The sequence below is a fragment of the Carcharodon carcharias genome, chromosome 9 (assembly GCF_017639515.1).
Source record: "Carcharodon carcharias isolate sCarCar2 chromosome 9, sCarCar2.pri, whole genome shotgun sequence".
Lineage (NCBI taxonomy): Eukaryota > Metazoa > Chordata > Chondrichthyes > Lamniformes > Lamnidae > Carcharodon > Carcharodon carcharias.
In genome coordinates this window covers 34,351,202-34,375,785 of record NC_054475.1, presented here as the reverse complement: position 1 = coordinate 34,375,785, position 24,584 = coordinate 34,351,202, and the positions used below count along the sequence as shown (strand labels likewise).

The 24,584-nt window shown below is 40.8% G+C and overlaps 1 protein-coding gene across 9 annotated transcripts in view; it reads right to left on the bottom strand.

The window, feature by feature from the left end:
• Positions 1–24,584, bottom strand: part of itpr3 (inositol 1,4,5-trisphosphate receptor, type 3) — a 312,431-nt gene that overhangs the window by 48,577 nt on the left and 239,270 nt on the right. For all 9 annotated transcript variants that reach the window (XM_041195917.1, XM_041195916.1, XM_041195915.1 and 6 more), the window contains 5 exons: positions 23,854–24,002; positions 18,029–18,137; positions 16,483–16,573; positions 15,201–15,376; positions 7,926–8,118 (listed from right to left, as the gene is read on the bottom strand). In XM_041195917.1, the coding sequence (XP_041051851.1) occupies positions 7,926–8,118; positions 15,201–15,376; positions 16,483–16,573; positions 18,029–18,137; positions 23,854–24,002 (718 nt within the window). The remainder of the gene's footprint in view (positions 1–7,925; positions 8,119–15,200; positions 15,377–16,482; positions 16,574–18,028; positions 18,138–23,853; positions 24,003–24,584) is intronic.

Below are 24,584 nucleotides of genomic sequence, written 5' to 3'. Positions count from 1 at the left end.
CTCAGTAGCACCACTAGTGACTGAACCGGCTGAGCCCTGACATGCTGGGCCTGCTTCAGTTGCTGAGGGAACCAACAAGAGGGGAAAACCTACTCAACTTCATCCTCATCAATCTATCTGTTACAATTGCATCTGACAGTATAGGCAGGAGTGACCACTGCACAATCCTTGTGAAGTTGAAATCCTATCTTTGCACTGAGGACACTCTACATCGGCACCATTGTGTGGTGCCACCACTGTGCTAAATGGGATAGATTCAGAACAGACCTAGCAGGTCAAAACAGGGCACTCATGAGGTGCTGTGGGCCTTCAGGAGCAGCAGAATTATATGCAGTCACAAAACTGTAACCTCATGGCATGGCATATCCCTCACTCTATCGTTACCGTCAAGCCAAGGGATCAAACCTGGTTTAATGGTGAGTGCAGAAGGGCATGCCAGGATCAGCACCAGACATACCTAAAAATGAGGTGTCAACCTGTTGAAGCTACAACACAAGGGTAGTTCAAGCCAAACAGCAGAAGCAGCATGCAGACAGTACTCCCATGTACAACTGTAGCAAAACATTCCTACTTTTATATTCCACTCCCCTTGCAATAAATGACAACATTGCATTTATTTTCCTGATCACTTACTGTACCTGCATACTAACTTTTTGTGATTCATGTACCCGGACATCAAGATCCCTCAGTACCACAGAGTTCTGCAATCTCTATTTAAATAATATGCTGCTTTTCTATTCTTCCTGCCAAAGTGGACAAGTTCACATTTTCCCACATTATACTCCAACTACCAATTTTTTGCCAACTCACTTAATCTATCTATATCCCTTTGCAGGCCCCTTATGTCCTCTTCACAACTTACTTTTCTACCTATCTTTGTGTCAAATACATTTGATTCCTTCATTCAAGTCATTGAATATATAAATTGTAAATAGGCCCCAGCACTGATCCTTGTGGCACACCACTTATCACATCTTGCCAACCCAAAAGTGACCCATTTATGCCTACTTTCTGTTCCCTGTTAGCTAACCAATTCTCTATCCATGCTAATATGCTACCCCTTACACCATGAGCTCTTATTTTGCATAGTGACTTTTGATTTGGCACCTTGTCAAATGCCTTCTGGTACAGCACATTCACAAGTTCCCCTTTACCTACAGTGTGTGTTACTTCCTCAAAGAACTCCAATAAATTAGACAAACATGATTTCCCTTTCACAAATCATGTTGTCTCTGCCTGATTGCATTGACATTTCCTAAATGCCCACTATAATCTCTTTAAGAATAATTCCAGCATTTTCCCTATGGCATATTTCAAGCTAACTGGCTTGTAGTTTGCTGCTTTCTATCTTCCTCCTTCCTTGAATAGAGGAGTCACAGTCACTATTTTTCATCATTAATTCCACAGACTCACTCGCTAGAGGACCAACGCTCACTTTACTTGTGTCTTTGATGAATGACACCTAACCTTCAGGGGGAGATGGCACAGTGGTAATGTCACTGGACTAGTAATCTAAAGACTCAGGCTAATGCCCTGGGCACATGGGTTCAAATGACAGCTGGTGGAATTTAAATTCAATTTTTAAAAAAAATCTGCTATTGTAAGTTAGTCTCAGTAATGGTGACCACGAAACTATCATTGATTGTCATAATAAACCCATCTGCTTCACTAATGTCCCTTTAGGGATGGAAATCTGCTGTCCTTACCAGGTCTGGCCTACATGTGATTCTAGCTCCACAGCAATGTGGTTGACTCTTAACTCCCTCTGAAATGGCCTAGCAAGCTACTCAGTTTCAAGGGCAATTAGGGATAGTTAACAAATGCTGGCCTTGCCAGCAATGTCCACATCCAATGAAAGAATAAAGAAAAAAATGTCTCCTACCCCTTGCATATCTCTGATACGTAAATGATAAGTTTGCCATATTGCGCAAGCTCATGAACGGGCCTAAGGCTGCCACTTTCAGTCCTGAACAAGTGCCCAGGCTACCTCAGATTACCCTGGAAGGGTAAGGTGTGTCTCAATAATTTGAGAATCAGATAAAACTAACAATAGTAGCAACAGAAGTGGTATTCTCCACTAACAGGACACTGCCAAAAAATGTTCTGCCTTTTACACAAATGAGTAATGTGGTAAATGAATTTCAGTGCCAGTGTGATACCAGGTATATAGGCCACACACCCTCATGGCTGGCGGATCGTACCAAACAGCATGCCCCTTCAGCTGTTCGCAACAGGCAAAGTACTGACCATACCCAACCAGCCCCTGCTTGCAGAGTTCAAAACACAATGTCCAACATTAGATGTAATTCCACAATTAGACAACGCTTGCTGAACAATCCTGATTATGCAAATGAGTACTCTGACAACCAATTTCAGATTATCAGTTGGGCTTGCAGTGTGGCGCACTTATGCGTGCTAGAAGCTACATACATTAACACACAGGGCCCAAACCCTTTCAGACAGAAAGAGCATGTCCACACATTGCGTCTTTCTCAACTAAACAAAAGCTTGGAGAACAGCATTCCCTGGTTCATTCCCCATGGCAATACCTTGACCAATTAGAGTCAACGTGCCTGGTTTTAATTTAAACAAAAGCTTGGAAGTTAACAGCTCCCTGGTGCATTCTCCATGGCAAGGCCTCTATCAATCAGAGTCCAATTGCCAACCAATAAGCACTCTCTTCTCATGCAGTATAGATTGTTGTTCCCTTTAACAATTGATATTCTTGTGAATTCTGTCCTGATGAGTACAAAATGAAAAGCTTTGAAACCATGTCATGTTTTCGAGCTGTACTCAAGTTCTGTACTGACAAACAACTTTTAGTCATCCTTTGTTGTTCTTTACATTCGGTCCAATCTTCTGACCTGCCACATCTTTTTGGAATTATATGCTTTTTCTTTCAATCTGATACTATCTTTAACTTCCTTGTTCACAACAGATGGTGCATCCTTCCCTGGGGTCTTTCTTTCTCACTGGATTGTCTCTTTTCTGAGTATTCAGAAATATCCCTGTTCACTTTAGCCAGCTCTCTTCATGCCCTCATAATTGTCCATATTTAAGTTTAAAACACTAATCTTAGATCCGCTCTTCTCTCCCTAAAATAGAATATGAAATTCAATTATATTTTGATCAATGCCACCTAGTGTGCCTTCATCGTGAGGTCATTAATTAATCCTGTCTCATTGCACTTTACTAGATCCAATATATTCTGCTCTCTGGTTGACTCTGGAACATCTGCTCAAAGAAATTGTCCCGAAAACACTCTATGAACTCATCACCCAGGCTGCCTTTGCCAATCTCTTTGGTCCAATCAATATGTAGATTGAATTCGCCCATGATTATTGCCGTATCATTCTCACAAGCCCCCATTATTTCTTCCCGTATATCCCGTCCTAAAGTATAGTTACTGTTAGGGGGCTATAAACTACTCCCACAAGTGACTTCTTACCCTTACTATTTGTCACATCTACCCAAAATGATTCTACATCTTGAACTCTAGAGCTAAGCTCATCTCTCTCGATTGTACCAATGTCATTCTTAATTATCAGAGCTACCCCTGCACCTTTTCCTAAATTCCTGTCCTTCTTAAATGTCACATACCCTTGAATATTCAGGTCCCAGGCTTCACCATCTTGCAGCCATGTCTCCGCAATCTGTTATGATATGGCAGGTAGTATTTGCCAGGTTGACCAAATCCCAAAGGGAAACTTGGCCAGGCTATCACAATGATTTTGCAATTTGTATCCAATATGAGAAGATATACACGCTGAAGTCAGAAGTAAAGAGTTCGCTACTACTTTTGGAAATTTTAAAGATTAAATTAAAATACTTATTAACAAAAGAAAAAGATAAAGTTAAACACACAAGATTTCAGTTACACAGTTAAATTCAGTCTTATAACAGTTCCCAAAAGATTTCTATTTAATTAGACTCCCAACAACACACCACTTTCAGGCAACAGTCCAAATAGATTCTTAATCTATAAAACATTCAACAATATTACCACAAGCACCCACTATTGCTATAAGGCAGGTATTTCGCATCTTCTTTCTCCCTTTCACTTGACAATGGAAATCCAAGACTTTTAACAAAATCTTGCGCTCTGGACCAAACCAGCACTTCTCTTGGGTGGCTTGAGGCTCCTTTCTCACAATTCTATTTCACACAGTCCACCTCGCAAGATCTCACAAGGCCACTCACCATACAACTATCCATTTTTCTTTAAAGAGATTTTCTCCCCTTTGATCTGTAAGTCACATTGTTTCACCCTTGCTTCAGAAGTTACTTTTCCCAGAATATAAAAATCTTTTATGTTGTCCTTATGACCAGTACTTTCGGGAAAAATAAACTTAATAACTTTGCCTTATTTATCTTGACAGTTGTAAAACATCTTATCACTGTCTCTTTGAAAATCAAACAGCCTCTTAGCCTACCTAAAAATGCAAATTCCATTCACACTGTATCTACTGAGGTCTCATCCCAACTCACCCACCTCCATCTCAAAATGCCTATTTTACTTTATCCCTTTGAAGATTCAAACCTTGCAGCCTGACTGTATTTAATTTAATTAAATCAGTCACACACACACATAACATACACACACAGAAACCTGCTTCAATATCCCACAGTAATATCAGGAAAAAAAGTAATATTTCCTTTACAAAGAGTTATCTGATCATACATATTTATTTCTTTTTTGCAGTCAATTCATCTGTTTTGTTATGAATGCTATGTGCATGCAGATACAGAACCTTTAGTTTTATCTTTTTAGTACTTTTGTAACCTCTAGCCTTGCCTGCTAGTGTACTCTTAAGTTTGTCCGCTCTGTCTCTTCCTGATTTGCTCTGATCCTCGTTTCCCTCCACTGGTTGGAGTCATACCTAGCACAAAGAAAGATGGTTGTGGTTGTTGAGACCAATTATCTCAATCCCAGGGTATCGCTGCAAGAGTTCCTCAAGATAGTGCCCTAGGCCCAACCATCACTTCAACAATAACCTTTCCTCCATCTTATGGTCAAAGTGAGGTTGTTTGCTGATGATTACACAATGCTCAGTGTCATTTGCAACTCCTCAGATACAGAAGCAGCTCATGTCCATATGCAGCAAGACCTGGGCAACATTCAAGCTTGGGTTCATAAGTGACAAGTAACATTTGCATCACACAAGTGCCAGGCAATGGCCACCTCTGAATTCCCCCACTATCAACATCCTGAAGGATTACCATTGACTAGAAACTGAACTGGAACAGCCATATAAACATTGTGGCTCGAAGAACAGGTCAGAGGCTGGGAATTGTGTGGCGAGTAACTCACCTCCAGCTCCCCAAAGTCTGTCCACCACCTACAAGGCAAAGCCAGGAGTTTGATGGAATGTTGTCCACTTGCCTGGATGACTACGGCTCCAACAACACTCAAGAAGCTTGACACAATCCAGAACAAAGTAGCCCACTTCATTGGCACCCCGTCCACCAGCTTAAACATTCACTCGCTCCATTACCAGTGCACAGTGGCAGGAGTGTGTATCATCTACCAGATGCACTGCAGCAACTCATCAAGTGTCCTTTGACAGCACTGTCCAAATGTATGACCTCTATTACCTAGAAGTACAAGGGAAGCAGATGCATGGGAACACCACAACCTGCAAGTTCCCCTTACCCATATACCATCCTGACTTGGAACTATATTGCTGCTTCTTCAGTGTTGCTGGATCAAAATCCTTGAACTCCCTTCCTAACAGCACTATGGGTGTACTTGCACCACATGGAATGCATCAAGGTGGCTCACCACCTTTTAAAGGGCAATTAGGGATGAGCAACAAATGCTGGTCTTGCCAGTGATGCCCACATCCCATGAAAGACTATTAAAAAATTTGGATTGGTAACTATTCACTGAAATAGATAAAGAAGCTATAATTTCACCTATGATAATGTTGTTTTTAAAATTTCAAAGCAGTAGTTCTCAAAACATACTTAACATATTTTCCAAATGTCACAAATCAAAGTTGACCCTGGTAAAATAACCAGGCGGTTCACTTCGAGAGTCAGTATCAAGGGTATTCAAGTCAAGGAGGGTAAGTGAAGCGAAGCATGGGGGTGGGAAGAGGACCATTCTTGGGAAATGTTCTTGGTTCTCAGGGTGCTGACCTGTACTCAGCACTCCTTGTGTTTGTTGCCTGCGATCTGCACTCTGACACCAGGTATCATCTCACATAGCACTGGATGCAGAATGACACTTGCCAAAGGGTTAGGGGCATTTATATAGAATAGTGGGAAAGAAAACATGTTCATTGTAGTAAGCATGGAGTGTAATCATATGGATAATAAACTGTTACCCAGCAGAGTCATCCTAAGGAAAGCTTAGAGATTGGCTTTTGGGAGACTGAGGGGTGACAAATGATCCCCTCAGGAACAGTTTAAGTGGCTTCCAACCTTTAAGGAGGACTGCAGGGATAGTGATAGACCAGCAATTTTCAGGAAGCTATCCCAGGATTTTCTGAATGATGGGTCTAAAGCTGGGTTATAATCTGACTCCACCGAGATGAAGAAATACAACCTGACTGGCAATTTAACTGACATGAAGATCGTTCACCAAGGCAAACACATTTAACCTTTGAGTAGTTGTGCTTGCTCCATATCGTTCCTTTTGCTCTGCACTGTGCCCGTTCTGCTCAAAGCAATGAAATTTATATCTAGGTCAATGATGGCAGTCATAAAACATTCACAAGTAATTACATTGAAAATCCCCATCATGCACCATCTACAGACATAACTGGTGTTGCGGCTACTGTGAACACAATTGGAATGTCTCTTCCCACGGAGAGCATTTGGCACAGGGGTTTTCCATGCAATTTGAAAATGAAATTTTGAGACCTGCTTAGCAATTTTAATGCATAATACATAATACTTGTTTCCATATATAGTGTAGAACAAATGTTGAATGATCAAGGTTCTTTCATAAGAAAAAATAGGGTATCTACATGAACATGATTTACTTATATAGTGCATTCAGCATAATAAAATGACCCAAGGTGCTTAACAGCAGTGTTATAACGCAAAAAATTGACACTGTGCCCTACAAGGGGATATTAGGCAGATGATCAATAGCTTAGTTAAAGAGTAGGTTTTAAAGAATGTCTTAAAGGAAGAAAGCCAGGCTGAAAGGTTAGAGAGAGAATTCAAGGGCTTAGGGCTTATGCAGCTAAAGGCATGGCCACCAACAATGCAGCAATTAAAATCGGGAGTGCTCAGGAGACCACAATTAAAGGAGCGCAGATATCAAGGAGAATTGTGGAGCTAGAGAAAATTAAGGAGATTGGCGGTGTGAGGCCATGGAGTACTTTGAAAACAAGGGTAAGAATTTTAAAATCAAGGCATTGGTTAACCAGTAGACAATGTAGGTCAACAAGCATAGGCAAGATGGGTGAGTGGGACTTGGTGCGAGATAAGAGTAGCAGAGTTTTGGATGACCTCAAGTTTACAGAGGGTAGAACATGGGAGGCTGGTCAGATATTTATTGGAATAGTCAAGTTTGGAGGCAACAAAAGCATGGATGATGGTTTTAGCAGTAAATAAACTGAGACGCAGTCAGACGGTGTTACAGAGGTGAAAATAATTGGATTTAATGGTGGTGCAGATTTGTGATTGGAATCTTATCTTGGGTCAAATATGATGACAAGGTTGTGAACAATCTGGATTAGTTTCAGACAACTCAAGGAAGGAGGTGTCATAAAATGACATCCAGATTCATAAAGAATTTTCAAGTAGTATTCCTTAACAAGAGGCCATTGGCCCGAAACATTATCTCTACCTCCACAGATGCTGTCTAACCTGCTGAGTATTCCCAGCATTTTCTGCTTTTATTCCTTCACTGCTTCATAGTTTGTGGTGGATTTAACATGGCAATGCAAATATCAGTGAGAACACTCTACCTTTGTGACCAGCTCCAGGAATAGGATTTGTTTTCTCGTGCAGGTCATTCTTTGTTACTTTGCCTCCCAGGTCATTCATGTTGACTGAAACATTTGCTTTGATTTCTTGCTGAGCAACTTTCATGCGTTGGTTAAGCACTTTGAAAAACTTTTCTGATTTATTGTCACCAGTCATAAGACTGTGGAAGGAATTCTAGGAACAAAATATGAATCAGCCATACATTTCAGCAAACATGCTTGTAACTCAACATCTCATGCTTTCAGATGATACGGAAGATCAAATGATAAAAGTTATAACCTTCAACCTAAAGGTCACCATCTATAGCAATGTGGGTGAAGGCATGTTTGGCACTTTGGCTAACTGATAAGTGGAGACGAAACTCCCTTACTAACTCAAAACTATTAGATATTTAATTTACAAAGATGAAACAATGTTCAGATATCAAAAACATGCAAATGTTGACGCTTAAAGAACAATGACATAAATCAATACTCCCATAAGATTGGAACAAAAAGAAATGGTTAGCAAAAACAAAATGTAAAATATCAACAATATACAGGTATTCCCAGACAGTTCAGTGCAAAAAATAGTGAAATTATGAAAAGCGCATCAGACAGCAATAGCTAGCTGTATGATACTTTATGAAAGCAATAAGCTGTCATTTTGAAAATGGAATTGAGATTCAGATTTGGATCAGGTCAGAAGCCTGCTAATGTTGCTTATATCTGTTTAATAAACCCATTTAGAAAACAAATGCAGCTGAATGAATATTAATCTCATCTATCCTAACACTTATTGGCTATGGTCAATCATTCAGTCATGGTATAGGGGAAGAATCTATTGTTAGCTTTGAAGACAAAAGTAATTTCCTTTGACACCCTGATGTCCAAACCATTCTTCAGTGTGAAAGAGTAGACGGAACAATTGATTGATGATATTTGAGAGACCCACAAGAAGATTAAACATAATGTTCATGATTATGATAATAACAAAAATTGGGGGGATGGAAACCTTTTGAATTTGAGTAAAGAATTGCCTCATTCTTTGAGTCTCCTGTGGCAACTGTGACTCAATACAGTACTACTAAGGTCATGACATCTCAAGGCTTAGAGGTTCTCATTGGGGTTTTGACAAAAGTTTTTACCTGGCTGTGTATTTTGCTACTTCCTCTATTTATTTTAACAGGGTTCATTCCTGCCAGGCGTCTTTGTAATTAAAATTGAGTATGTTAATTACCCACTCAGAATTCAACCTTTTCACACTGTCTCCAATAAAAAGCTGCATAGTTCATTAGGGTATGAGGTGCTTGCCTAAAAAATTCCTGAATTTGTGTAAATCAGGGTCTTATTATGTCAAAGGATATTGCTGACACTTTAAATGCAGCCTGAGTGGGGAAGTTTCTCTGTGGCCCTTAAGGGAAGTGGTGATCTCGCATCCTCATGAACTCCCTTCATGTTAGTTCTTCCTGAAATCCTCTCACTGCCAGTTACCTGGAAGCTGGTAAGCGGCCAAGGGCCACCTGATCTTTCTCTGCTGGTAGCCACTTTGAGCCCACTTCACGCCCAAACTGGGCAGGAAGTGGACTGGCTGTATTTAAATGAGATCCGGGAGTTAAAACACCTCAGGCCTAAAATGAATCCTAACAAGTGTGTTTACAATTTGCCACACCCTCACCCACTGCCATCCCAAATCTGCTCTAGGTTTAAATCAACTCCACAGAAAGGCTGTACTTTTAGAACTTCAGGTCTGCTCGTCATTACAGAAGAGGGTTACTGCATCTGTAATTCTGAAGCAGAGTTCCCAAGAATAGTTTTGAGAAATGTTCTAAAAAAAAACCATTTTTCTTTTCAGATCTTCAGTGCCTGTATATAGGTCACAACCCATTAATTTACTATCAGTCTCTGATTTCCTGAACAAGGTCAGGGCTGAAACTAGTCAAAATTATTCTTTAGTGAGATCTGAACTCCTGAGAGACTTCTGGAGTACAAGAGCTTTAATAATAAGAAGAATTCAGGGCACAAAAATATTCGCAATCAGTTATCGAGCACTCTTTCCCCATGAAGCCGGTTTTGCTATTTGGCATTTATTTCCACAGGAATGGAATAAATGATCATTAAAAACAAAAACAACACTTTCATGTTAGTATAGGAGAAGAATTTGACTGAACGGCATAGATATTCAACTGCACCTGAGAATAGTCATGGAAAGGATGGGGTATGGGGTTCATGTACCTGTTCACTTGGGCCCATGTGAAACTGTCCTACCATGTGTGTGGTCAGCGTTACCGGCACTGCTAATTGGTCACGCACCTATTTATGTGACCAGCAGATTGGAAATCAAGTACCTCTGACAGTACTTAAAGGCAATCAGCTCTTCTTAATGGGGATGTGCAGGGTGGTTGCAAACAGGAGGGAATACTTGTGAACACAAAAATGATTAAGATCTATTCAACAGACCCTTAAGTTCTATAATGCCATTTTGGAGGCCGTGGTCCAGGTGGGAGGCAGTTGGAGGGAAATATATTCCATTTTGGTGACAGACAGCCCTCCAGACCACACTGTGGCTATTTGGAAGAGCTGGCAATGCCCCAAGACATTGATGCAATAAAGGAAAATGATCAATGATGTGGCCAGAGTTGTTTAGGTAAGGATCTTAACACTGACCTCAACTGTTTTCTCCACACTCCTCCACCATCTGCAGCCTCACAATTGACAATATTCACCTTCCCTTGAATCTCCTCCAATCACAGGACCATGCACTCCACCTCCTTTTCACATACTCTCCTCATTCGTTTAACAATCAGGGACAATGTGAGGTAAGATGTGGTGACTGGGGAAGCTGGCCAACACAGGCAGGGAGAATGTCATGGCCCTGAAGAGTGGTAGCACCAAGGAGGCATCATGCCGGGTTTCTTTAAATCTTATCCTCTATTTTCCTTCGTACATTTATCTCACCTTACATGCTCTGCAGTTGCTGCCAGCAGCCACTCATTCCCCTCTGCTTCCCCTCAACACTGAAAGCTAATGCTTGTCCTTCTCTTTTGTCTAAAATGCGGAAAGATGAGGCTAGCTTTCCTGAAAATAGAGCACCACCTGATCTAACCCTGGCAGGCATCATCTCAGAGACAGGCACCATGTGTACTTTAAAGGATGAATGACTGGCCATGAGTGTGCGGGAGCTAGGGCATAGAGATTGCATGCGACTGGTGCCAGCTCCCCAGATGACAAGAAGGCACACTAAGTCTGATGCAGAGAACTCAGATGCTGATTTTGATGGCTCATTCTAGCAAACATAGGTTATGGGCAGGAAATGTGACATGCATTGCATAGTCTGCCAGTGATCTTGCACTCAATGAAATGGATCGGGAGGTGGAGGCTGAGGCAGTGCTGTAGAATTTAGAGGAATGTGGGGGGCATGGAATGTCTGTAACCTTCCCAGCTCCCTCCAATTCAGTCAGGGTGGGGTATGTCGATTTTAAAGATAACCCAGTTGGAAATATATAAAAGTAGAGTTTTCTTCTTAAAAATAATGACCTAGATTTTGTGGCAAAAATAATAGTGAAGCTATTAAGGAGTAATTAAGGAGCAAATTAGACACAACACTTCCTGCATCCACACATTCTAAGTTAAACATATAAATCAGGAAGTTCCAGTCAGAGTTTACTGGTCCTCCAGAAACTGCAACACACTGGTACCTTTCTGAGAGACTGCATTGAAATATACAGAACAGTCTGAATTTGCAGTACTCAACTGATACCCATTAAAAGCTTGTGCTTGTTCATTCAAGTGTAAATGAATTTTCAACAGTATGACAAAATGTTAATTACTAGCAGCAACTTCTCTGTTATCAAAAATGTACTTTTACAAGTATGGAGTCTCAATCCTTCAGTTTTCAATTCTGGGAGTTATTTTAAAAACAAAAGATTTAAAGAATTATTTCAAATAATTATTAATTTATTTTGCTTTCTGAACATGATTTGATACTGAACTGACTAACATAACACTTCCAAGTTCAGACTCTATAGGGATAATTTTAACCCAAAAAACAAATGGGTTGGAGTTGGATGGAAAGACAAAATTTTTATAAATCTCAGATTAAACCTCAATCTGCCTACTTCCAAAGGCAGGGCAAGAGGCAGGCAACAAATCTGCTCCCAGGAAGCAGGTTGGCCATTTAAATGTTATAAAGATGTGTGTTTCATATTTAACCCAACACCAAATTTTAGCAAAGCAGCTGAAGGAAGAGGAGGACTCCTTCATGGAAGATGCAAGTGGCCTCACAGCAGTGTATGTGGGCCAAGGAGAGTAGGGCTGCCTCCTCACTGCCTACCAAGCTAACCTTCTTCATTAGCCACAATGACACAGATCAGGGAACAAAATCCCACTTCTTGGATTGATTGGTAACCACTTCCTCAGGCCATCGATCTGAAATATTAACTCTGTTTTTCTCTCCACAGACACTTCCTGACCAGCATTTCTTGCTTTTCTTTCAGATTTCAGCATTCGCAGTACTTTGCTTTTGAACATCTTAGCTAATTTGTATCTCAAATCCTGCCATCCACCTTGGTTAGAGAACCCGAAATAGCAAAGATCTTATTAGTTTCAGTTTTGCAATTTTCAGTTGACTTAGCTACAGTAAATCTTTGGGGGAGATTTCCAGATTTTGAACTTGCTTTTTGTGAAGAAATTCTTTGTGAATTCAGCCCTGAAAATCATCCCTTGTTCTGTACTTCCCTCACCAGAAGAAATAGTTTCTCTATCTATCCTATCAACTGGATCATCTCTTAACCTTCTGCTGTCAGCAGTAACCCAGTTACATAACATATTTATTTTAAATAGGATGTCATTATCATTTCAGTAATGTTGGTCAGAGAATATAACCCACCATGTCTGTGTGCTGTAATGTGTTTACGCACACTGCAGTCATTCATTACTGTCTTGCTTGTACTCTGTCTTAACAAGATGCAGTAAAACCTGCAATAAAAGCAAAATACTTCCAAAGAGTCATTTAACTGAAAATATTAACTCTGTTTCTCTCTCCACGGATGTTGTCAGACTTGCTGAGCTTTTCCAGCACTTTCTATTTTCATTGCAGTAAAACCTGCCATGGAACATACCTCCCTTGGAACTCTAGAGTAAATTCAATAGCACTGCACAGTCTGAAAGGAGCCACACCCGATGGCTGCAACAGAGAATCAGCACCTTATCTCCAACTTATTCTTCCATCAAGTGTGCATCTTGTTTAGAATATAGGAGCACTGAAGTTGCCTCCATATTAAATAGTAGAGGCAAGAAACATGTTAGCACATCCACTGCATGTAAAAACACAGTCACTAGAAATAAAGTTTAATGTTATTTAATTCCAGCCAAGGTTCAGGCATGATGACGATTACAGTTTTCAACAGCCCAGATTTTGCAGTTATTAGAGGAAGGACAAGCAGGCTGATCAGCGAATCAGACTGAATTAATTTCAGATCCAACAAACCAGGGGGTAAAAAACATGGATTGTAATTCACTTTACAGAAAGTGAAATTAAGACTCAGACCATTATAAATAGTTCATGATTCATAGTAATATTTTAGAGGTAATGTTTACTTCGAGGAAGGTTGAAGTTTAAGTGTAAAAAATAGGATAATTGCAACTAAAGCAACTTGAAGACTATTACACTTAAAAGGTTGGGCCATGTTAACTGAAGGGGTTAACAGCTAGAAAGGCAAAATCATAAAACAGCAGCTGGGCTTAAGTGCCTGCAAAGAAATGCAGCCCAGAGAGATATTTTGTTTTGGGAGTTAGAGTTGCAATTAATTCAAAAAGCAATCAGTGAGCCTTGGAAGGCTACCTTGTCATGGAGATGGGTGGAGCTTAAGAAAGTTCCAGTGTTTCGATTTCAATTTCAATTTACTGGGGGAGTGAGTGTTCTGCAGCAAGGGAAAAGGCCATACCAGGCTCCAGGGAGCAGAAGTGTTGCTGTTGGCTGGCTCTGTGTAGTTGTGGTTCAGGAGAAGTCCCAAGAGCCATTTGATAGCTCTTTGTAGTTAGGGCTCAGGAGAAGTCCTGGTGAGCTGAGAAGGTCAGTGGCTCTGTGCTGGAAAGGGCCCAGAAGAAACCCTGGGAGCCACTTATAGCTTGGCATTGCTGGGAGGTTGGAGCTTGGTGATATTCAAGGGCAGTGCCAGCCCAGTGAAGCTAGCCAGCTATTAAAGAGCTGAAATTGCGCCAGTAAGTAGAGGCCGGAATGCAAACTCGAAAATCCAAGAGAGCGGATCTCAGGAGATGAGACTAAAACCTTGGCAGGAATGCAGTCATTGAGGCAGTCTGAGTTAGAGTAGCCTCGATGGATTTCAGAGATTTAACCTTTGTAAGTGAAAGGTTTGGAATCCCTCATGAGGGAGTCAGAGTTGCAACAAGATTGGCTGACTCACAGTGTCTACTGATGTCTGGGTGGGTTGTTGAGAAATCCATGGGATCTGTCTTGGTTTCATTTGCTATTTATTGTACAGTGTGGTCAGTTCAACCATAGGTTGCCTGTTAATTCACAGGTACTGCATATCAACACTGCATGTTAGAGTATAACATAGATAATGTAAATTGTTTTTATCTTTTTGACTTTGTGAAGTTTATTTTGATTTATTCAAAACCTGTAGAACCTTGTGGCTTTATTCTCTTAGTGATTGTCTTGAATCTCAAATTTTGTCTGTTTTAAACTAAGTTATTGCTCCCTAAACCTTACCAAAAACATGTGGGTCTGCTCCAGGATCATAACAGGTCATACACATGGAATTAAGGTAGAAGCTGAAATATCATAATCAATGTGAAAAATAAAAGTTAATTATTTATAAAAAAAATCTGTGGTTTTTTTAAAGTATTATTGTGAAGGAATGACACTCCATATATGTAAAAGTAATTTCTTGGGGTCAGAGAAGTTGCTTAGCAGCAGTTATGACTTAGTATTCTAGTAAAAACTCAGTTACACCTCATTCAGCAAGGTTTAACATTTTCAATTCTTTTTTATAGCAAGAATAGTGTGGAAAAATTTGAAGCTCATGTCAAATCACTGATTCTATGTTGATTGCACCTGTAAAGACTGCAACAGCAAACCGTTTGGAGGAGCAGAGAGAGTATCACTGACAACTTTCAGGTTTCTGCATTTAACTGCACTTGTACAGACGCCAGAAGCCGCTGTCAGTTTTACACAAAAATGACAGTGAGTGCTGACAGCTTTGGCATCATTACTGCCACAAATTGTGGGCCATTATCACCAGTCTGGGTTGTTACCTGAATTTCTGTGTTCCCTCCATCTAGCAAGGCAATGGCTAATAAAACACTCTCCTGGAAAATCTTGTCACTTTTGGAGCTTGTGATGAGATCTGCAACCAGCTTTGTGGCTCCTTCTCTGTCCAGACGACACTGGATAGGAACTATTGAGTTCCAGTCTTGACTCTTATCTGGATCTTATATAAGAATAAAGTAAAAACATTACTATTTTTGGTCACTGTATGAAATCAATAATACAGAAAGTCAAGCAGCAGCCTATTATTTATAAACCAACCCTGAAGGATGAGTGGAGAATGCAAATGATCCTCAAAGATAGATTCCTTAAAGATGGATAGCAATGGTTTGTCATTGTAACTATTGCTAAAAATGCAAATGTTTATTTACAAATTAAAAATTGCATTAAAATAAGCACATACACTTGATGTGGTTGTTTGCTGAATAAAACATATTTTTGTTTTAATGCACAGATTCCATATTGATGTCTATTATCTAAGAATCTAAAACATGCTCTTTACACTATTAGATATGCATTCCTATATTCCTATAATCTAGCAGAATTTTCACTGGACAAATTCTTGCATGGAATGGGAGCTGGAGTGACTCACTGGATTACGCTCCTGCCTCTGAGCCAGAAGACCTGGGGTTCAAGTCCCACTCCAGGACTTGTTGGCTACGAAAGGACGCAGCCACTGGTGGAGGCAAGCCAGTGTGTGTTGGTGCTGTTCCCCAGCCTGGATAAATGTGGAGGGTTAGCAGCAGCAGGAGGAGCATTTGGGTAAAACCACCCACCAAATCCAAAAAACATGATGGTTGATATGAAGGTGATCAACCAGCATTGTGGCAACCCTATGTAACATGAGGAAAGCCAAAAGAGGAACCAACCAATGATTTGTGTGAGACAATATCTCATGGAGTTTAAAAAAAGATGTATTCAATCTCCTTTTTGTCATGAACAAAACTGCCTAAAGGGACTAATTTACACCATGGCAATGGGAAGTCATGCCCTCCTTAGTTCAAATTGCAAAATGGTTGTCATTTTCTAAAATGCCCTAACATGTACTCAGAAAATAATCCTGATGTTTCTTTTGTTATCTGTGTTGTACTTCTGTATGTTCCTATGCCTGGTGGCCCACAGTACTCATATAAGGCAGACTCTCAATTGGTGGTGGGGGCCCTCGCATTATGATGGACAATCAAATTTCCACTGCAGTAGAATATCATAATGAAAGTGCAGCCTTCATTACCATTGAATGGTAATTGTTTGTATTTTGCTAATAAGTACCTCCAAAACACAGATCGCTGGAGTCGCCTTTCGAGTTTGATTTTTTGCCACAAAGGTAGCTGCTCAGAAGAGTTTTTCTTAATTCATTTCCCTGTAGGAAAAGAATCATGTGATGAGTACTGAGGCTGTAAGTGCCAAGATCTCCACAATTGCATGGGCATTTCCACCTGCATGACCAAGTGTATCACCTTAATAGTGACTTTCCAGTAAGTTGGAAAGTCGTACATACTATTTGCTACTACTTCAGCTCAGTTCAGTTCCTAGTTCAGGCCAGAGGAGCTGAGGCTCCAACCTGTTGAGTGTACGTGTGATGAGCAGAGGCAAATTCCTAATGGGATGACTCAAATTGTGTTACTACAATTCCTTTTCAAATGTTGGTTCTGCTGGAAGATGGGAGTTATTTTCCTGTGAAAGACATGTACAGTATACATCTTGCGAAAGGAACCGGCTTTTGAAATGAAGAATAATAATCCCAGTAATTCATCCAAAAATATTTAGATTCCAAATTCCTAACGTGGGTACATGTCTTAGTTAAGACGCAAGACGGTACCAATTTTAGCAAGTTCCTCAATCACTTAGGGCACTAGTAACAATAACCTTGTTCCCCAATCCTTAGATATATACTACTCAAGTAGATAATACAATTCCAATAGACTTAATATGCCGAATTTCAACTTTAAGGAATGGGCAGATTTGGGTCAGATTGGGGGTTAAACTTTCAGAAGCAGATTTTCTGACCCAAACTTGCCTTCAAACTGCTCACTTTCAGCTTTAGCTGAGGCTGGACAACCATTCCCACCACCACCTCACCCCCATCTCGTTCCTGGCACAGACTTAACTACTACTGCAGCCATCAGTGACTGGCTTCCCGCCCAACTGGGCCCCCCAGCTGTCAATCAGGCTGGGCCTCCAGGCAGGCAAAGAATCACTGAAATTGGAGACATGCTGTGGAGTCTGTGTGGGGGCGATCTTGAATTGTAGGTCCCCCTGACCGACCCACTCCCTGCGGGATTGATCAGTAAAAATACGACCCCGTGTAGAAATGCATCATTCCACGAATGGCTTGTGAACAAAACATCAGTGCGAAATTTTAAATATATAAATAAAGCAGGGACAGAAGGCCATTGTACCATGAATCCCACTCATTTCACAGATCCTGTGCAATCTAATGTATCAATGTTTATACCATTCATTTAACCTCATGTGAGAAAGTTCTGAAAAAATACTTTGATCCCCAACACAAATCCTTATATCTTTACCATTTAATCCTGGCCCAAGGCTCTCTGCATACAACCCTCTATCCTCTAATTTTGCCTTTGATGAGAACGAAGATATTTATAGAAAAAAAGGGAGCAGTCAACATGAAAGATAGGTTAAAACTTCTGAAAATATAGAGTCTAAGTACGGGCTTGAATTAGTGAAAAAAAATTAAACTGGTCCTCAGCTCTCTCCATAAGCAACAGGGGAGCAGGCTTAAGGGGCTGAGTGGCCTACTCCTGCTCCTAATTCTCATGCTTGAGCGATGCAGTTAGATTTCTGTTTTTACCCGGTCTCCATAGCTGTTTTTTTTGACCAACATTGCTTGAAGGCTGCGGAGAACTTTAATGCAGAGCTTCTCTTCTGTTGACATGAGATTCTTTGTGTGCTGAATTAGCCTAGAAAAATAAAAAGATTAATAAGAGGATAAATTCTGGAACACTTCACCTCCAGCACCACCACCACCATCCCCACCCACCAACACCCTACAGTGTTAACAGCTCTCGCTCAAATGGTGAGGTCTAAGAAGCCTTGGTTTTTGGGTCTCAGACTGCATCATAACCTAGATGGTGTGGCGGGAAAAGTGCTCCAACTTACAGACCAATATGACTGGGTTGGATTGTGGGAGTCAGGAGGAGGAATAGGTGGACTTTAGAGTCTGTGATTGGGCCCAGTGGGAGTTTGCACAGCAGGTTGGGTAGGGGATCAAGATATTTGTGCCAAACTTTCTCTCATGAGGTTAAGTAAGTGGCATAACCAATGTTAGAGTACGAAGATCGCAATGTTGAGGGGTTAGCACTCTGTCAGGGTGCTAGGAGGTTGGGGCTGGGTCAGGAGGGAGGTTGGAGATCTCGGCACTGCCAGTGGTTTTAGTGAGTTCTTAACTGTGTTTTTATTTAAGTGGCATTTAGAGTTGCTGTTCCCAGCGGTAAGCAGCACTGATACTGGGTACCTCAGGGCAAATCAAAGTTGTAGCAGTGACCATAAACAGGAGTTAGGCCACTTGCTTCCATCCATAAATGATTCATTGCCTACTTCAGATGTGGATAAAGGACATCTCTTGTTCGACTTTACCAAGATGGTGTCCTGTGCACTTCATATCAAAAGCGTGCATGAGTATCTCAGATCCTGTTCTTGATCCTTATGTTGCGTTATGTCACCCAATTTAGCCTCCAAAAGAGTGAGCTACAATTGCACAGTCACCTCACAGTGGGACCTTTAGTCACTGGCTAATAAGCATGAATAATACCCTTACAATTCGGCCTGCCTTTGTGGAAACATAATTCAATCAGTTGTGTGTTTCCTACTGGATGACATGTTTTTACAGGGTGTTTTTAATCTATGGTGTTACTCAATTCCATAGCCGCTCAATATATTGTTAACAACAGTTACAACGCTTTAAAACCTATTTGGCTGTAAAACGCTTTGGAATATCCTGAGGTCATGAAAGGGGCTATATAAATGCAAGTTTTTCTCTTCATTACTCGTATAATGCTTGGGCATTGTATACAGTTGCTGCAGACTACACTGGCCTTTAAAACATTGTTTTAATATAGAGGCATATGGCATAGGCACAGAGCAAGACACTCTGCTTCAAATGGTTCATCCTCTGTTGAAAATTTTCCTTTTTTAATTATTAATTATAAAACACCTCCAGAATTCAATTAATTATGCAGACTATTATTAATTAACCCTAACTAGGATCTAATGCACAAGAGTTTCCTGAATGTCATTACATGTAGTACCTCTGCTCAAACTCACTTCATTCTCAGCCTTTACAGCTATCAAAGCGATGTTCATCCTGTGTGGTATAGACATGGAAAGATTTGAAAACATTTCTTTTGTTCATAGGATGTGGGTGAACCTGCTAAGATCATGCTTATTGCCCGTCCCTAGTTACCCTGAGATGGTGATGGTTGTCATGATTTTGAAACACTGTAATCCTTGCATACCCATAATGCTGTTAGGCAGAGATTTCCAGGATTTTGACTCAATAATGATAAAAAATACAGATGAACTCAGAATGACAAGTTGCATGCTTGGAGGTAATGGTGTTTTTATTATATTCTTGATGGTAGAGGTCGCAGGGGGAGAGATGTCATCAAAGTTAACCACGGCTGATTGTACATACTGCAGCCAATGTGCCAATATATATTTAGTCCAGTGACAGGGGTGTCAATCAAATTAACTGCTCTGTCCTTGGGCTTCTTGAATGTTGCAGCTACACCTGGCCAGGTGAGGGGTGAGTATTCCACCATACTTCTGACTTAAGCCTTGTCTTGAAGACGAAGAGACTTTGAAGGGTCTGAAGATGAACCTTTCATCCCAGAGTACCTAGCCTCTACTCAGCTCTCGTAGCCACAGTTTTGACATATAGCGGATCTCGTTAAGCTCCTGGTCACTGGCGAACCCTGTGATTGCCACTCAACAATAGCACCGAAGATCAAGGCCTGAATTTTTATGTCGACGTGTGGGCGTAAAATGACACGCAATGACGTCAGGCATGCGTCCCGATGTAATCGCACTGTCTCGCGATTTTTCGTTCGGCAGGCCCGCCAATAACAGATAGGCCTATTAAGGGCATTAACAAATTAATTAATGTAATTGTTTACGCTGTCCATCCAACCTTAATGTTGATGGGCAGGTGAAAAAGCCAAGCGGCCTTCACGTTTTTTAGGAAACCTCATCCACGAGTGGGACAAGGTTTCCTAAAGCTTTTGCCACTTACATAAAAAAAATTTCTGAAATATAAAAACATGTTCCTTCTCATGTGACACAGTCACATGAGATGGGACATGTTTAATTACATTTTCAAACTACTTATTTATTTTAGAAGCGCTTCAGTCTACCTGAAGTAGCTCCGTGCCTCAGGGAGATTGAAGCGCTCTTTCGCGCACATGCATGTGAAAGAGCACAGGGCCCAACTCTTCCTCCACCCCCCACCCGCACAGGTAACGCTGAGCGCTATGGCTCGCATCTTACGCTGGGCGGGCTTTAATTGGCCCTCCTGTGTAAAATGGCGGCGCAGAGCCGATTGCGGGCAGCTCTGCGACTACCCCTGCCAGCTCCCACCGAGCCTGCCCGCCGACTGAAAAATTCAGGCCCAAGGGCTTTCTCTAGTTAGAAATCGTTATTTAATGGCATTTATGTGGTTCAAGCAGTAACTGCCACCTATTATTTCAAACATGGATATTGTTCAAGTCCTCGTACAGATTGCCATAGGCTACTTCATTATCAGGCAAATTATCAACTGAGCTGAACAATGAAATCATGAACATACAATCCCACTCCTGACTTCATGGTGCAGGGAAGATTTCTGTTAAAACAGTTGAAGATAGCTGCCCTGAGGAACTCCTGCAGCAGCATTCTGGGGATACAATGATTGATCAACAACTGCAAACACCTTCCCATATGTCAGATACGGTTCCAACCACGGAACAGTTTTCCCATTTACCCTCATTAAGCTTGCTTTTGCTAAGGTTCCTGGGTGCCATAAACAGCCTAAGGCTGCTTCGATGTTCAGTGCAGCTCCTATTGCCTCGTTTCCAGCATTTTTCTCTTGGTCTGGATCAAAACTATGATGGCGTGTGAAGCAGAGTGGTTTTAGCAGAAGCCAAACTAAATGCCAGTGAGCAGGTGATTCGTACATGAATAAAGAACTTGCATTTATATAGCCACATTCACAGCTATAGAGATTTATTTAGGAATGTAGGCACTGCTGCTATGTCGGTGAATGAAGCAGCTAATTTGTTAATCCTTTGGTGGTGTTGTCTGAGTGATAAATGTCGAAACCATGTCTCTCTGAACTCCTCTCCTCTTCTTTGCATAATGCAATTGGGTTTTTACGACCACCTTTAATTACCTTGTGGATGACTGGGAGAAGCAGAGAAGAAATGGCCCAGGCTTACTGTATCCTCCAACTGTAGTACTAGGGACTATGACAGTCACAGTACACAATAAAACTGTTACCCTCTGTGTTACACTGCATGCTTCATGATTACCAGCTGTTATACAGAGCAGTTTGGATTGTCTTAGCAAAGAATTGGTTTACTTTGGCTGTATAAACAATCTTATAAATGCTTTGCCCTTTTAAACTCCATCAAATGCTACAAATACAATTACATCAAATCTATTTTGTTGTTCATAACTTTACCATGTTCAGATGCTATAAGTATGTAGCATTGAGAAGTATTCTGGAATCGATATATTAAGTTTATTCATTTTTTGCACATAATGTATCAAAGGCTGTCTCGTCACCTAATGTGATATCAGAACTACAGTTATATCATGGTAAACAGTACGAGAAGATAACAATTGCTGCTGTTTCAGAAGATGGTTATTCCAAATAGTTGTGGACAGTGGTGCACTGTAGAACTTTTGCAGGCTTTGCAGCAGTATTACTGTGGTCATTTAAAAATAAAAACTTTTTATTGCATAAAATGACGGTCATGTTAAAGTGAGTTACTGGTCATAACATACTCTTGGATCTCAGATGATGTTCACAAACCTTCACACTTCACTTATCAAGTTTATGGCATTCGAACTGTGATAAATCATCAGAACAGGCTCTAACCCAACCATTATCTTTATCCAGCAGTCACTCAAGGGAAAAATCTGCTACCTTGTCACTGAAGCATGCATCAGCATTAATTCTCTTCAGATTTACTTCTGAAACAGAGAACTTGCTCCACCACAGGGTGCAAGGTATTTTCATTTTCTCATGAGTGGATTCAAACCTCAAACCAGGGCTTCAGCATGTAATCAAGGCTGACACTTCAGTATAATAACGAAGGAGCGCTATATCGTCAGAAGTGCAGAGACCCTATTTATCTGTTCGGGTGGGTGTAAAAGCTCCCACAATACTATTCAAAGAACACTAGAACCATTGTCCTGATCTGCATTCTTCCCTCAATCAACACAACTAAAATAATAAACAATTAACTGGTCATTCAATGCATTTATTCGCTTGGGATCTACCTGTGCCTAACTTAGCTGCTGGATTTCCTTATATAACTGCCACTGCAATTCAAAAGTGCATTTTTGAAGTGATACTGCCTGAGGATGTACCAAGGATATAATAAAGTGCTAAATAAATGCAAGATCCTTCTCCAACATCAGCATTAAGAAACATGGGCCAGAATTTTATGTTTGGCATGCAGGCGCGCACCTGACACGCCTGAGCAGAGTATGACACGCGATGACGTCCGGGCATGTGTCCTGATGTCATCGCACACTTGCGCGATATTTCATTCGGCGGACGTGCGCTGGAGTCGGCTACGCACCTGCCGATAATTGAATGGCCTATTAAGGCCATTAACAAGCTCATTAAAATCAAATTTACGCTGCCCATCCAACCTAATGATTGGCGGGCAGGTGAAAAGTCCAAGTGGCCTTTACATTTTTTAGGAAACCTCATCCACGAGCGGGATGAGGTTTCCTAAAGCAATTAAACATTAATTGAAGACTTTATTTTTGAATTAAAAACATGTCCCAGGTCATGTGGCAGAGTCACATGGAGGGGACATGTTTTAAAATTTTTTTTACTGTGTTTATTAATTTTTTAAAAAGTGCTTCAATCTCCCTGAGGCAGCTCCCAATCCACGCAGGGTGGGCCTTAATTGGCCCGCCCGCATGAAATCGCGGAGTGGAGCTGATCGCGGGTGGTGGTCAGCTTCCCGACCACCCCCGACGAGAGAGAAATTCTAGCCATGTACTATAATGGGCGAGGGGGAAGAGACAGGTCAGTCAGGATTTGAATAGTTGCACTAAGTGCCTAGGTTTTTTGCTAATATCAAAAAACCAAAAGTTCCAAAAATGATTATGCAAACATAGCTACAAAAATGTTGCAAGAGCACTTATATTTTACTCTGTATTCGACATCTTGATTTATGCTTGAAGAAATTAATGTATTTTAACAGCAACACTAAGCAGAGTACCTCTTTTCCAAAGATATTTCATTATCTGCATTACAACTGCCAGTTAGAGTAGGGGGCAGCAATGCTATTTTGTTAATAAGTAAATGCTCCACCCTGGTGGTATGCTTGGTGCTAGCCCTGTATTGGTGAAAAAGCCTTCTTGTAATGTTTAATGCTCAGCCTTAGTTTGCTCACTTACTTGGAGATAAATCCTCCACTTTCACATCGCAGCCTGGCTTCTGTTCCTTCCATAAATAAAAGTTCCGGCCTATGCATGACATCAATAAGAACAGAGAGCTCAGCCTCCACCAGTGGTCGGAGCCGATCTTCCAGAGTTATTATAATGTCCTACAGAGAATCAAACAAGAATGAATAAGTACTGGAGGAGAAATAAAAGTCTCAGTGCCATTGTCATATATACATAGAATCAGTGTCACAGTAGACTTCTAACTGGAGGGTCTTAACACATTGTATATTATAGCTGTTAAGGGAACTCCGTTGTCACAGAGCCAGCTACCGCTATTGTAGAAATATAAATTGGGGAATACGGGAAAATGTTTGAACAGAGGAGAGATGCTGACCACTGGTGGAGGTGAGCAGCGCCACTGAACTTGAGACAATATCTATAGCAGATTGGACATTTGGAACAGAGGCAATATAGTAAAGGAAATTGGGAGTGGGGTCAGCAACAAATTAATACCATAAGAAGCAAGAAACAAGTGCCTACTTTTACAACTGAAAGAGGACTACAAGAAATATGAGTCACCATGCCAGTTGTTTTATTCATCCACTCAGTGCGGTATGCTTACTTATATTAACACTAATTCAAATTATAAGAATTAGCATTAACATCATGAAAACTATATGGATATATAAAAGGGATAATTTTCCCAGTGTACACCAGAGGCCCAGAATCTCAACCTCAATCAG